Source organism: Sander vitreus, chromosome 11, assembly GCF_031162955.1.
Source record: "Sander vitreus isolate 19-12246 chromosome 11, sanVit1, whole genome shotgun sequence".
NCBI lineage: Eukaryota > Metazoa > Chordata > Actinopteri > Perciformes > Percidae > Sander > Sander vitreus.
In genome coordinates, this window is record NC_135865.1 from 9,294,980 (window position 1) to 9,311,196 (window position 16,217).

At 39.0% G+C, this 16,217-nt stretch overlaps 1 protein-coding gene across 1 annotated transcript in view; it reads left to right on the plus strand.

Annotated features, from left to right (window-relative positions):
• Positions 1-16,217, plus strand: part of LOC144525808 (low-density lipoprotein receptor-related protein 1B-like) — a 60,241-nt gene that overhangs the window by 21,133 nt on the left and 22,891 nt on the right. Inside the window, exons 2-7 of the mRNA XM_078262873.1 lie at positions 7,011-7,130; positions 7,320-7,561; positions 7,911-8,134; positions 12,744-12,850; positions 14,519-14,635; positions 14,876-15,049. Coding sequence (XP_078118999.1) covers positions 7,011-7,130; positions 7,320-7,561; positions 7,911-8,134; positions 12,744-12,850; positions 14,519-14,635; positions 14,876-15,049 — 984 coding nt within the window. The remainder of the gene's footprint in view (positions 1-7,010; positions 7,131-7,319; positions 7,562-7,910; positions 8,135-12,743; positions 12,851-14,518; positions 14,636-14,875; positions 15,050-16,217) is intronic.

The window sequence follows — 16,217 nt, forward strand, 5'->3', positions numbered from 1 at the left end:
ATTCTTTGGTGTGTGTTATAAATGTTAGGCTGCAGTTTTCACTCCGATAATATAATCTTCCATTTGCACCGTTTGTTAGCGCTGCTGTGCCACCCTGCAATCCTAATGTTGACTTGTTATGAATATTCTGTTGATAGTGTTGATTAGTGCATGACAGAAGCCAACTGGCAAATATGTCTTCCCCCTGAACACACATGGACACCTACAATTATTGTTGAGATATGACAAAAAAGATGAGTGAAAGGATTAATCCATTTAATGAGTTACTATAGAGATAAAAAATATTACTGATTAGCACTTTAGAACGCACAGCCTTTTGCAATGCATGACTATGTTATTAATATATTCATTTGTACTGTATCTTGTCTGTGAATTCATGAAATTGAATGAAATTACAAGCATGGCTCCTTGTAAAAAGAGATAAAAACAGGGTAATAAATAGAGCTCTATGAATACATATAAAAACTTAATTTATGTTGAAGGAATTATCCTTTTATGTGCTATTCTTTGTGCCTTTTAATTGACCCTTGGGGAATATTACGTTTTAGTAATCATATATGTTTTTATAGAATTATTTGAAAAAAGTCATAAAACACTAAGGTATTTTCCAAGTCAATATATACATATTATAGGAGTAGGATGGCAATCGAATGAATGTAGTTATTTGGATTAAAACGTAGTTCAACTACTTTCCACTTCATTATTTTTCATTACATATGCCATAAATATCTAATTAAAATGCAAGGAGGGAATATTAATTATTACACCACCGAACGGCCTGTTGGGTAAATTGCACTCTTTGTCGCTCGCTACTGTACATTTAAGAACAGATGAACAAAGAGAGACTGGAGAGACTGGAGATGTTACATTGTTTCAAACTCAAACATTTCAAGCATCAGCGATGTAACTTTAGAAATGAATGATTTGTTCCCAAAATGGTCCCAAATACATAGCTAGCTGTTACCAAATGACACACATACTTATTGCTAGGGGACCAAACTATGTCATGGAAGGTGTGTTGCTCAGGAACCAAGGAAACACAGTGTTGAGTGTGAAGTTGTTTGGATGAGCGGTTCTCGAGAAAGTTGCAAGCAGAAATACTGGAAGCCAAGCAATTGTAACAACAAATTGGCACGTTTTGAACCGGCATTGAAGTGTAGGGTAGATGTTTCTTTATTTTAAGATTATATTGAACCCACTGTTTACCCTGGTGTCAGAGCTGTGAATTTTTTTCTTACAGTAGACTGATGGATCTCATTAGTAAACTCACACTTTACACATCTAAAATAACTTTATCTTAAACTGTGATAACGGTTGGTGACAAGGCAGCTCAAATTACAGGTACAATAACCTATTCAGCTGATTATTTTGTATCTCAATCAGCCTCACCTTTTCAGCCAGTCACCGCTCACCGGTATCTTTGGCGCTCAGTGATAGAGTCTTGACCTCTTATAATTTGTACTGGTAAAGTGTTACGGATTCTCATTATGTTGCATTAGATATCTTGGAACACATGGTTGCGTAACACTGTAATCAGCTATGGATAGCTGAAGGCTACATTTACATTGCTACGTTTTGGTTTAAAAACGAATATCTTTTTCTATGTTTACACCTTGCATTCACACTGCTTTGGCATTTCAGAGCCCCTGAACCGGAGAAATTTGAAAACACTTGAATGATCCCCCTGCGGGGTTGTGTTGCAGTGTCGACGGCCGCAAACGGAGACCTTTGGCAACACCGACACTGCCAACGTTTTGCCGCCTGATTGGGTCATGACGTCTCGTTCCCTGAGACAAAGCTGCTAACAATTTCCATGGCAACTACCGGCATCGGGTGGAGTATACGTGCTGCTTACTGTTTACCCCGGCACGCGCATGCTCAGTATACGAGAATGTTGATGAGATATTTGGATGTGTTACTTTAAACGGAGATTAGTTCTTCTACTGGAGCTGAAAACACTTGTGGGCACGGAGATCACTTTTGGCTCAAAACTCTGCTTAAAACCAAAACGTAGCAATGTAAATGTAGCCAAAGTCAATGTAGCTTTATCAATGAATCTTCATATTAGGAGTGGCAGTGCCTTTTATAGAGAGACGACCAATGCCGAGACAAAAACACCTGATGGAGGAAGAGCATCATGCTGGTTGTTAAGCTGAATGATTATGAATCTTTATGAGAGGCCGTATAGGAAGTAATTCATACTTCTGTCTTACACACACTATCATAATCTTGCATATACACCACTATACTCATACACACACACTATTATAATCCTTTTACATGTATGTATGAGAGGGTATAGTCGTGTATGTGAGAGAGTATAATAGTGTATGTGAGAGTATAGTAGTGTATGTGAGAGTATAGTAGTGTATGTGAGAGGGTATAGTAGTGTATGTGAGGGAGCATATAGTTGGGTATGTGAGAGTGAAAGTATAGTTGTGTGTGAGAGAGTATAGAAGTGTATGTGTGAGATAGTATAGAAGTGTGTGTGAGAGAGTATAGTTGAAAAGGAAGTTGGTTTGATCAATCAGGAAGACTTAATTAAATTCTCACTTCCTCATTGGCTAAAGGGGCCATTTTAAATTATCATTATCCAGTGGGCTTGCTGCTTTGAAAGTACAGCTAGCACCAACTCAGAGGAACAAGGAACATTTAAATCAAGCAGCAGAAACTTTGACAAAAACAACCTTGTTGGATGAAAAAATGTATTCTTATCTTATTTAGTTTCTTTTTCGAGGTCAGTTTTTGTTTGTGGAAGTAAATGGTAATAAGGAAAACATTGCTATCTTTTTCACTGATGTGTTCAGAGAATTGTGAGGGAAACTGACAATTTGGGACTTAACAGTCATTTTGGAAAGATTCATTTCTGAGCTCAATGGTTATACTCTCCTTATAATCTCTTTCTTGCTCCCGACAGGACCTTAATTTCTATCATTTTACACGGGCTCGCGCTCCGGGTTACGCGGCAATGCAGAGGCAATGCAGAACATTTTAGTTGGGAGTGACAACGCTGAAATGAATGAAGACCCCCCCAGTACATCTTGAGACTTCAAATAATGTTGTGGTTCCAGAAAATGACTTTATTTTCAATGAAACAGTTATAAAAATGAATTCTAGAAACTGTAGACCCACTAGCCAATGACGGTAACCATGGCATTCAGTTATTTTTGGGCCTGGTGAACTCCATCAGTGAGCAAGTTCATTAGTGTCAAGACAATTAATAAAGGCTAATAAAAGGCCAGTGACAATTTCTGCTTCACAATTTTGAACAATAAAATAAAATAACAAAATGGTTTCCTTTTTAGTCAAATGATTATTCCATTTTCAATTGTTTAAACATGTGTGTGTGTGTGTGTGTGTGTGTGTGTGTGTGTGTGTGTGTGTGTGTGTGTGTGTGTGTGTGTGTGTGTGTGTGTGTGTGTGTGTCTGAGTGTAGGTGCTATGAAACTATGTTGTCTTCCTGCACCTGCTATTCCCACACAAAGTTAAACATTTTTATATAAATTGTTATGGCTGTATTGATTTAAAAGCCTAATAATGTGGTGGGTCCACCAGAGCTGGGAACATTGGCCGTGTAACAAAAATATGAACACCTTAGAAGGGTTTATTATGTTTGCTAAAAAATGGAGTTACACAAACCTTTGAAGTGCTCCACTGACTCGATGAACCACCTGAAACATGATGGTATCCTCCACCAAGAGATCTTTGTCTTCTATGTGTTTCAACGTCCTTAGACACCCAGCATTGGCCAGATAATCTGTAATAATCATTGTATAGTATGAACAACACAAGATTAGATATATTAAACAAACTGTTCTTTCCTGGAGGCCAGGCCTGTATCTCATGATGAAATTAGGTGATGCATGAATTTATATGAATGACATCTTTTATTTAACTACTTCAGTCACAGTAGTATATTGAGCACTGACCAAGCCTGGTGTAAACATTCATATGAAAATCAGAAACAAATCACACAAACTGAAGTGCAGATTGCAGAAATATAAAAACAAACATGTGGCTTTACCACACTTAGTAGTATTTAGATTATTATTCACTGTAATACATGTATGTAAACATGTGGATTGCACTTTTTAAAATTGTTATTAATAATAATAATACATTTTATTTATATAGCGCTTTTCATGGTACTCAAAGACACACAGGCTGAACATCGTCACCCAGTCAGATGATTGCAACTCAGCTAGCTAGCCAGCCGATGCTAGAGCTTTCTCATTTAACGCTATCTTTGCTGTAAACAGCCTACTCTGATGTCTCCTTACCCTAAGATAGGCGAAATCCACTAAATGCAGAACTACACTGTAATAAGCTGCGCATTGAATAGCAAATTGCAATGTGTTTGAAATTGAATAACAGGAGCGCAGCAATGGATACTATAACCACCAATATGCTGCTGCTATCTTTTTCTCCTAGTCAAAGTCAAATGTATTTGTACAGTAAAATATTATATACTGTGGTTAATCAAAGGGCTTGACAGATTCTGTGTCCTCTCTCATGTAACAGCAGATTTAATTCTGAAACCTGATTTCTGAAATGATTTCACACAGCTTGCTCAAACTTGCTTGATCATATTAACTAGCACTAGCTAGTGGAGATATTGCAGAGTTTTCAATGGAAAATGGCTAGCCCGTGTTGTATGTGGGTAGCAACCATAGACTGTTAATACAGCAACTAGCTAGCGGCGCTAACGTCACGACCATGCTAACATGAATTTGGGGGGACACTACAGATAGGATGAAGTTAATAAAAAAGGGTCCTTGGCTATTTTTTAATCAACTTACCTCTTCCTGGATTTCGACGACGATCCACCAAAATGCTGTCTCGTCTGGTAACGGGATCCTCCGTGTTCCATTGAGCTAGCTAGAAGTAGAAGCGCTAGCGCTGGAGCCAGGTCTGACTGGATTTGCAGTTCCATCCCTGAATAATCTCTGCATCTCCGAATCAGAGCTCTGTTGGACTTGATTTAATTGTCGAGACATCGTTGACAATAGCGCACCATTTCCTAAATAAATAATAAATAAATATTATTTAGAACAGTGCTTCCCAACCTTTTTTCCTTGCCGCCCCCCCTACCTATGTCTAAGAAAAGCTGAGCCTCCCCCCCCCGAAACCGAAGTTGAGGTAACTCTCGAGATAGAGCATCACTTTCTTTTTTGATACAGAGGAGTTATCAGCACTTTTACGTTTCTCCGCCATGTTTCATTCATAAAATAGTGATGCCATGGCGGGATGATAGCAGCTAGCAGCTGACCTGATGACAGCAAGGGTCCCAGGTTAAGAGGTCCCGGATGTTTGGCCGACTAAGTAGCCTGCCTACAATTTTAAGCAAGAACAAAAATATATAGTTTTCATACAGACTTTTGTATACATTATATATTATCATAATTTGTTTAACATGTGCACATTTTTTTTTTTTTTTACCTCAACCTCAAACCAGATAAAGACTTGAGGGGTGCCCGGACCCCAGGTTGGGAACCACTGATTTAGAAGACCCACAGCTTCAGTTAGCCTCTCTCTTTCCATTACAGCACCACTTCAGCCAAACTAGTAATGACAGTGCAGGATTTTGACCGTCAAATACCGCTTCTTCTTTGTCAACCAATCAGGAGCTGAGTAATCAAACTCCCTTCCGTTTCAATCAAACTCTCACACACACACTACTATACTCTCTCACATACACGACTATACCCTTTCATACATACATGTAAAAGGATTATAATAGTGTGTGTGTATGAGTATAGTGGTGTATATGCAAGTCTATGATAGTGTGTGTAAGACAGAAGTATGAATTACTTCCTATACGGCCTCTCATAAATCTGTGTGTTTTGTCAGAGCTAGATGTCAGCATGTTTTATGAACTACAAAACAAACATTTGGTTAGTATTTATATTACATGACAGTGTAAGTGTCGCCACTAATCTACGTGGTGATCTTATATTATGTAACTGGAACCACATCCTCTGATCCGTTTACATAGTGGACACAAGTGTGTATGTGTGTATGGACTGTATGTGAGAGATAAGTGGGGGGTGTATTATTTTTTTAATGATCTGCTGCCCCTCAGAGTTTCTGGTCACATCCCTGCAAGGTAATTCACAGCAATATCTTAAATCCTGGCATTGATAGATTATCCCTCTCCTTTGGTTATACCATGACAGATTTAACAGACTGCTGCTCCCACAAATCTGTGCTCTATGTTGCCATGACAACTTATTACTGCGACAGTATATGAAAACCCCTCATGATTCGTCACAGGCACAGTTATAAGATATGTTGTAAGTAAAATAATTCAGTTGTGGGGGACTGTTAATTTTTAATTCAAAAACCTGATGCGCTAAACATGATTGGTCTGATTTATTTTTATTTGCATTCATTATATTTCTTTCTACAATATCAAGACAGACACCAACGTTGACTTAAAATCTGCTCGGTGTGCCATAGGCATGTTTATTTTCTCACTCTGCAAACTGCTAACATGTACCCTAGGTGTCTTTATGGCTACGCTAGTGAGCTCACTCTGTTTCTTTTCACTGTTTGAATCTTAAGGTAAAGCAAAATGAGATTTTTACATCCCATTGTTGCTGCACAGAGCTTTGCTACGGTATAGTTTATAGTTGTGTTGATGGTGATGGTGATGTTTAACCAGGCAAAGAGAGCATATACGGTGCTGCACATATTAACCCAGATCCACAAGTTGGTGACAACCTTGTTAATTAGCTGTATAAAGGTCATATACCAAGTAAGTAAGGGTCATACAATTTCACCACAACTAGACATTGTTCTTGGGCATTAGGAGCAGTAATGCTGGACTGTTATTTTCACACCAAATTAGACTGGAGAGTGTATAATAAATCACTGCCTTCACTGACATTAAGTATTTCTGCGTATTGGTACTACCATATTTCCCTGTCTGGTAATTGTCCATTACCTTCCGCTTTCTTTGTGTTGTAATTTTAAACTTTTCCTAATACTATGAGTCTCTTTTTTTCCAGAGATAAATGAATGCCTACAGTTTGACACATGTCCTCATTACTGCACAAACACTAAAGGATCGTTTAAGTGCACATGTGACCGGAATTATAAGGAGATCAATGGCAATTGCATAGCAAAAGGTATGATTCTAAAGTTTAATATTAAACATTCTTTGGTGTACTCTGCATACATGGTAATTTAGTGATATTACCCTCATTATAAAATAAGTACAATATTAAACTGTATTTGTTGTCAAATACCCAAAATGGAATTAAGCCAATGTTCTTTTGTTTCCTTTTTTTTTTACATATTAATAACTCACCGGGCAGGACCAGAAGATCGCGTGCTCTACATTGCTAATGATACTGAAATCCGAAGTTTTGTGTATCCATTTAACCAGAGCCATGGACACAAACTGCTCACACACATCGAGGACAATGCCCGCATTATCGGAATGGATGCTCTGTTTCACCACCAAAGGTTTATCTGGGCTACCCAGTTTAACCCTGGTGGAATTTTTTACAAAGACAATCTAGAAAGAAGTCAAACTAAAACAAATGTCAGAAACATTGTAAGTATATCTAATGTGTGGCATTTTTTTATACATCATAGACAATTTGTAATGTCTGTTGCATATTTTTTCAACTCACTGAGTTCAATTGTTGAGAAAATATGGATAAAGAGAATAACAAAAGCCTACTTCTTTAAAAAAGCTATTGTAATGTGTAAAAAATAATCCCTACATATGTGTAGTTCTTACTATAGATATGAAAAGCATTAAGCTAAAAAATGCTATGACTGGTCAATTGTTCATGTTGTCTATCAATTTCAAAGTAATACCAAATATCTCCTTGTTATTTCTTCTATGAGACACTACTCTAAGTGAATGTATGCACACTTGTGGCTATTATTGGTTGCAGTGTTCAGACTTCCGTCGACCTAGAGATATTTCTGCTGACTGGATCACAGGCAACATCTATTGGACTGATCACTCTCGGATGCACTGGTTCAGCTATTACACAGCCCACTGGACTAAATTACGATATTCCATAAATGTGGGGCAATTTAAGGGACCAAATTGCACCCGCTTGATTACTGACATAGCGGGAGAGCCATACGCCATCGCTGTCAACCCAGCCAGAGGGTAAGTTGTTGTTGACATTCAGTTTTTTTTTCCTAAGATGGAGATAATCACTCCTATCAACAATTAGGCAACGTGTCTTGCCAAACATGCCTTTCTGTTTCCTCTAAATAAAAGCCTTTTACTGGCTAAGCACTGTAATGTGAACCAGCTACAGAAAAATGCACGCTTGGCCATCAAGATAGCTGTGAAATGCTAAATCAAGGATTGACAAAAACATTAAGATATGGACCATTTTTTGTGCACATTTTCTCAATGGATCAATTTGCATACCTTAGGAAAGCAATGCAATTTGAAAAATTCAATCAATTAACCATTGCTCAGTGGTCATTGAAAATTCAATTAAATTTTATTTATAGTGTCAAATCATAACAGGAATTATCTCAGGACACTTTACAGATAGAGGCGGTCTAGACCACACTCTATAATTTACAAGGACCCAACAATTCCAGTGATTCCCCCAAGAGCATACATGAATGGGTAAGTACAACAGTGTCAAGGAAAATCTCCCTTTTAGGAAGAAACCTCGGACAGACCCAGGCTCTTGGTAGGCGGTGTCTGACGGTGCCGGTTGGGGGTATGATGAACAATGGCAATAATGGTCACAATAAAGATATTGTAATAGTTCATGGTGTCGTAGAGCACAGCAGGGCTTAACAGGGTGTGGCAGGGCGTTGGCCAGACATAGCAAGTCGAAGCCGGGCATTGCAGTGCATAGCAGGGTGTAACAGGGCACAGCAGGGCGTAGGGCATGACAACGGCGACAGCTGCCACCATGATGTAGGTGCCATCATGATCCAAGATGATGATGCTGGGCGGAAAAAGAACATAAGGACTCCGGGGAATAAGCTCCCCGGAGCTTTGTTAGTAACAAGCATTTCTGTGACACGAATACACACAGATGGAAAGAGAGAGGAGAGAGAAACTCAGTGTGTCCAAGAAGGTACCCCGGTAGTCTAAAACTATAACCGCATAACTAAGAGCTGCAGAGAAGGGGAGATAGGGAGGCTGTGTTCCGTGATTGTGGCTACACACCTTCCCCCGCCGGTCTAGGCTAACGCTGCGAGTCATTACTCCCTAAGTATGTGTAAGCTTTCTATGGGGAGAAGCAGAGATAGGGTGGGGGTGCACCAAGACTGTGGCTACACACCCATCCCCGCCGGTCTAGGTGAACGCTGCAACTCCTCATACCCTAAATATAGTAAGCTTTCTATGAAGAGAAGCCGAGATAGGGAGGCGGTGCATCATGACTATGGCTACACACCTTCCCTCGCCGGTCTAGGCGAACACTGCAACTCCTTACTCCCTAACTATAAGCTTTATCGAAGAGGAGAGTTTTAAGTTTACTCTTAAAGGTGGTGACGGTGTCTGCCTCCCGAACCCAGACTGGGAGCTGGTTCCACAGGAGAGGAGCCTGATAGCTAAAAGCTCTGGCTCCCATTCTACTTTTAGAGACTCTAGGAACCACAAGTAACTCTGCATTCTGGGAGCGCAGTGCTCTGGTGGGACAATAAGGTACTATCTTCAAGATATGATGGTGCTTGACCATTTAGAGCTTTGTAGGTCAGGAGAAGTATTTTAAATTCAACCCTGGATTTTACAGGAAGCCAATGCAGAGAAGCCAGAGAAATATGATCTCCCCTCTTAGTTCTTGTCAGAACACGCGCTGCAGCATTCTGGATCAGCTGGAGAGTCCTAAGAGTTTTATTTGGGCATCCTGATAATAGGGAGTTACAATAGTCCAGCCTGTAAGTAACAAATGCATGGACTAGTTTTTCAGCATCATTTTGAGACAGGATGTTCCTAATTATGGCAATGTTACGAAGGTGAAAAAAGGCTGTTCTAGAGGTTTGTTTTAAGTGGGCGTTAAAGGATATATCCTGATCAAAAATAACTCTTAGATTTCTGACAGTAGTGCTGGAGGCCATGGCAATGCCATCTAGAGTAATTATATCTTGGGATAAAGATGTTCGGAGGTGTTTAGGGCCCAGCACAATAACTTCAGTTTTGTTTGAGTTTAACATCAGGAAATTGTAGGTCATCCATGATTTGATATCTCTAATGCATACTTGAAGTTTGGCTAACTGACTGGTTTCGTCTGGCTTGATTGATAAGTATAATTGGGTGTCATCCGCATAACAGTGAAAGTTAATTGAGTGTTTCCTAATGATATTGCCTAGAGGAAGCATATACAAGGAGAAAAGAATTGGTCCAAGCACCAAGCCTTGAGGAACACCATGGCTGACTTTAGCGTACTTGGAGGATTTATCGTTGATATTGACAAATTGAGATCGATCAGAGAAATAGGACTTAAACCAGCTTAGTGCGATTCCTTTAATGCCAACTAAATGTTCCAGTCTCTGTAAAAGGATGGTATGGTCAATAGTGTCGAATGCAGCACTAAGATCTAATAAGACAAGTATCGAGACAAGTCCTTTGTCAGCAGCAATTAGAAGGTCGTTAGTAATTTTCACCAGTGCCATCTCTGTGCTATGATGCTTTCTAAATCCTGACTGAAAGTCCTCAAATAGACTATTCCTACGTAAAAAGTCACATAACTGATTAGCGACTACTTTCTCAAGGATTTTGGAGAGAAAGGGAAGGTTCGATATAGGTCTATAGTTGGCTAAGACCTCAGGATCGAGGGTGGGTTTTTTCAGAAGAGGTTTTATCACAGCTACTTTAAATGACTGCGGTACATAACCTGTTAATAAAGACATATTGATCATATCTAGTAACGACGTGTTAACCACAGATAACGCTTCTTTAAGTAGCCTCGTTGGGATGGGGTCTAATAGACAGGTAGATGGCTTTGCTGAAAAGACCTCTAGCATTAATTGTTGATGGTCTATCGGAAAAAAGCAGTCTAAGTATATGTCAGGTCCTGTCGTTCTTTCTAGCACACCTGCATTCAAAAGTGAACCGTTAGAAGTTAAGGGCAAAAGGTGATGAATTCCGTCCCTAATTGTTATAATTTTATCATTAAAGAAACTCATGAAGACGTCACTACTAAGAGCTAGGGGAATAGATGGCTCAGTAGAGCTGTGACTATCTGTCAGCCTGGCTACAGTGCTGAAAAGAAACCTTGGGTTGTTCTTATTTTCTTCTATCAATGACGAGTAATAGTCTGATCTGGCATTTCTGAGGGCCTTCCTATAGGTTTTCAAACTGTCTTGCCAATCTAAACGAGATTCTTCCAATTTGGAGGAACGCCATTTACTTTCAAGTTTTCGTGAAGCTTTAATTTGGGAGTTATACCAAGGTGGTAGTTTCCTTTGCTTCCTCATCTTTTTTTTGAGGGGAGCAACAGAGTCTAAAGTTGTCCGTAGGCAGGCTGTAGCACCGTCTACAAAATTATCAATTTGGGAGGGACTAAACCTAACATAAAGCTACTCTGTTATATTAAAGCACGACATTGAGTTAAATGTTGGAATATTTTCCTTAAATTTAGCTATAGCACTGTCAGATAGGCATCTAGTGCAGAAGGTTTTATTTAATTTCGTATAGTCGGGTAGTAAGAATTCAAAAGTTATTAAAAAATGGTCTGATAATAAGGAATTCTGTGGAAATACTATCAAATCTTCAATTTTGATGCCATATGACAGCACAAGGTCGAGGGTGTGGTTAAAACAGTGCGTGGCCTTATGCACACTCTGACTGAAACCAATTGAATCTAGTAGTTGAAGGCAGTACTAAGGCTATTGCTGTCAACGTCTACATGAATATTAAAATCACCTACAATAATTATTTTATCTGATTTTAGGACTACACATGACAACAACTCTGAGAATTCAGATAAAAATTCAGAATACGGGCCTGGCGCTCGGTAAACAACAACACATATAATTGGCTGTACTGTTTTCCATGTTGGATGTTGAAGATTAAGAACAAGGCTTTCAAACGAGTTATAATTAAGTTTAGGTTTAGGATTGATTAACAGGTTTGAGTCAAATATGGCTGCAACTCCCCCTCCTCGGCCTGAGCCTCGAGGAATTTGAGTATTAATATGACTGGGAGGAGTGGCTTCATTTCGACTAACATATTCATGTCCCAGTCATGTTTCAGTAAGACACAATAGATCAATTTGATTATCTGATTATCTGTAAATGTAAGCATTTTATTAATTACTCAGTTGCAGTGGAAGTAGCTTTATCTGTTACTTATTACATCACTTAGTGTCACTACTCACACCAGCTCTGTGAAAGGTGCCTTTCAACAACAACAAAGCCTCCACACCCATGTGTGGTTGTGATGCATCACTCACAGAATGAATCTTGAGGCTTTCCAAATCCAAACTAACTTCATTAGTTGGCAAGTAAAGATGTAAAAACATTGTCTGCAATTTATTAGTTTTGGAATTGCACTTACATTAGGTCGTTAGATATGACATCATCACCAAGGACAATAGGATTTATAAGAATCTGTACTGAGAAACAAAATGTGTTGCTGTAGCAATTGGACATTATCAGGCTATATGAGTGTCAATGCATTCATTTATTAGGCTGTATAGGCACAAAGGGTGGCTGTATAGGCCTTTAATATTTCTATGCATACTGTATGCCATTTACAAGAAGATTGTGTCAGGGAGGTACAGTATTTCTCTTTGTTGCAGGATGATGTACTGGAGCGTAATAGGTGATCACTCTCATATAGAGGAATCTGCCATGGATGGCTCCTTACGCAGAGTGCTCTTGGAGAAAAATCTCAGGAGACCCACTGGTAGGTTGTTTTTTTTTTTTTCCATAAATTATTTACGTGTTACTGCTGTGTGAAATAATTGGCAGAAATGTGAAAGGCTTGTGCGCGTGCATACGCGTCCTTGTGTAAGTTCACGACAAAACTATTGCTGGTGCTGTTGGTTGTCCAAACTCCTTAAGGCACTCATTCAAGTCCAATGTATTCACATCTGTTTGGTCACCTGTCCTAATTTTCATACTATATAATTTAATTTCATTTAAATAAGACACTCTTCCATTTTGAGGGAAAATGTCTGCAGTACTGGGACTCTTTGACATCAGTTAAGTGCTTGTATATGTAATCACTGAGCTGAAAATTCAATGATTACATGGGCAGAGATGTAGTAGCAATATGTTAAGAGTAACACCAGAAGAAATTAAATTCTGCCTTACATATACAGTGTATGAAAAGAAATTAGAGAGGCAAACCGCATTGAACTATTCATCTATGGACATAGGAACAATTCACATCCATATGTCTATAATAAATAGACATACAATAAAATAGACATTGTTAGTCACAGCCAGGACATTATTCCATCAAAAGCACAGATAAGGAAGTAATGAAACCATTGTGATCTCTGTGACATGTGATGCACTGCACTGCATGCACGTCTCTGCAACTCACTAAATATACAAAGCACTGTACAATATTGAATTGGCTGCCAACCTTATTAGTCAATACTACATTTGTCATGGTTGAAAATGCAGGACAATGGGGATAGGACCCAAATGCAACCATTTGAAGTTGCTGATTGTATGATGATTTCAGATGTTTATTGAGGTAATCTAGCCTACAGGAATGCAGGCAGGCAGGCAAGCGATGCATACTTGACCAGGTTGGAAACAGGCAAAAGGCAGGAGTTGGCAGACAGGTAACAGGCAACAGAAACCACATTGCAACTTGGATGATCTGACAAAGGAACAAAGGAAGTGGACCAGTATATGTAGAGACTGGCTGACTAAAGAAATGCCACAGAAAGATGATACCTGCTCTGTATTACGTAGATGCATTGGTTATAGTGCTGGATGGATATGAGACCCATATCCTATTGTGGAACTATGGTGAATATTCATATGTTTATATGTACCACATATACACTGCATATTATTGCACAGCCAGTGCAGTCACAGCTTTTAAAGTCAAAACGTTAACATTTATAAGTAAGGAATACTTTACAGCCACTCGAAAATATGTTGGTGTGTCTATAGGGAGACACTTAGTGCTGATCTAGTTTTGAAGAGCAGCTTTGGCCTCTTTTAATTCAAGGGACCCATGCTCTGTCTTGGTCACAGCAAGAAGAATTCATCATCTGTGGAAAAATGCAAACCTATTTAAACGCCCCAGCCAGGTGCTCATTTATCCAGTCAGACTTTTGGGAGAAAGTGAAAGTGAGTCACTGATTTGAAATTGTAATGTAAGCACGCCAAGATAGTAGATCGACTGTTATTTTTGACACAAGCAAAACGGATGTTGAATGCAAACGGCCAGAGGGAGATATAAACAAGAGAAACACTGCCTCCACATCTTGTTGATCTACAACATTCATATAACTATTCTGACCTGGAGGTCTCCTCCATTGAGGGATTCCATTATGATCCCTGTGTAATTTGTCAAGTAAATGAATCTCTTTTCTTCATCCTCCCACAGGGCTGGCCATTGATTATTTCAACCAGCGATTATACTGGGCAGATCCTGAGCTCTCACAGATAGGGAGCATGAGACTGGATGGCTCGGACCCTCTGGTGACAATCAGTGACAGACACGGTAAGGACAACTGAAAACAAAGCACAACTTCTTCTTTTAAACACATAATATCCATGCTGCACTTTGGTTTCTTTAACTTGTTATCAAGTAATTGCAACAACAGCACTGCTTTTGTGTCTCAGAAGGGTAAGCTTCAAAACAATGTGTATTGACACAAGATACAAACGTTCATCATCTTAAGGCTACAAGTGTTCTAAAAGGGTAACTTATTATTTTCTGCTTTCTTTGCTGGGTTTACAGGAATTTCCCAACCATATAGAATTGATATATTTGAAGACTACATCTACGGAACTGGACTGAAACACGAGGTCTTCAAGATTCACAAGTATGGCAAACAGTCGGTGGAATTTTTCAATTTGGGGATGGAGAAGCCCACTAATGTTTTGATCTCCCATCGTTACAAACAACAAGATGGTAAGTTGTCTTTTTTAAGTTTTAAAGGCAGAATGAGTGGATTAGTCAGTTGCAGTTTGTAAACACAACATTCAAAGTTGGTCCCGGCTCAACAAAGGTTACGTTGCTCAACAAGGGTTACAGTGCTCACCAACGGGTGACAGATTTACTTTTGTTTTGGAACAACTTTGTCCTCTTGGAATTTCACCTTGCAATATTTGTGTTTTTTGGGCGCTTTGTCCGCCTATTTCATAGCTTCCTTTTGGATGCATGCAGATGATCTGCCACCTGGTTGCTACGTTTTTAATGAGGTTGAAAACAACAACGTCCTGAAAACAGAAAAATAAAAAAATACAGGCATGGTCTCTGCAGATGCGGACACCACCACACACATCTAGTGGGTCATAAGTGAGGACTGAGAGGGATTATTTTTGTATACGTATACATTAGAGGTGTCACGATTCTTCAAATCCACAATTCAGTTAGATTTTTTATTTTAAGGTCACGATTAAATTTTTGATTAAAACATTTTTTTTTCAACAGGGACGGCAAAGCCACAATAAGGGCCACTAGATAGCAGAAGGGTACTTTGCAATAGTTGGACTTTTCTTTTTAGTAGCACAGTTGTACGCACCATTAGTTTAAGAATGATTTAACAGAGTTCTGCGGAGCGCACATTCTTTACCTTCGTTGTTTGTTAACATAACTCAAGGAAGGCAAAATGTTGCCACACCGGTGACTTCAGGAAAGCAGGAAGATTTTCTGTTGTTTCTCTGTCATCTCCGACTCCAGCAGTAGCCATGGTGTCTGCAACAGTCAAGCTGCAGGCATTTGGTAAGCTAAGGTTAACCTGTGTCTTTAGCTGCATGCTACGCTGTGTCTGTTGTTGTTTTATTATCTTCGGACGTGTGCAAGCAGGGTTGAGGAGAGAAAAAAAATACTGGGGGAATTGCCAATCCTGCTTCTGATTTCGATAATTTCTGATTAATGAATTTCAAGAAATCGTGACACCCCTAGTATACATAGTTTTTTAGGAAGGACTAGTTGGGCCTTTTAAATAATAAATATTCATGCTACTGTATATTCATATAATATCTTTTGAGGAATTACAGAGAGGAATTATAAAGATTACAAAATGAAGGTGGCCCCTACAAGGAGAATTATATTTTTACGTGTTACATTTTTTCAT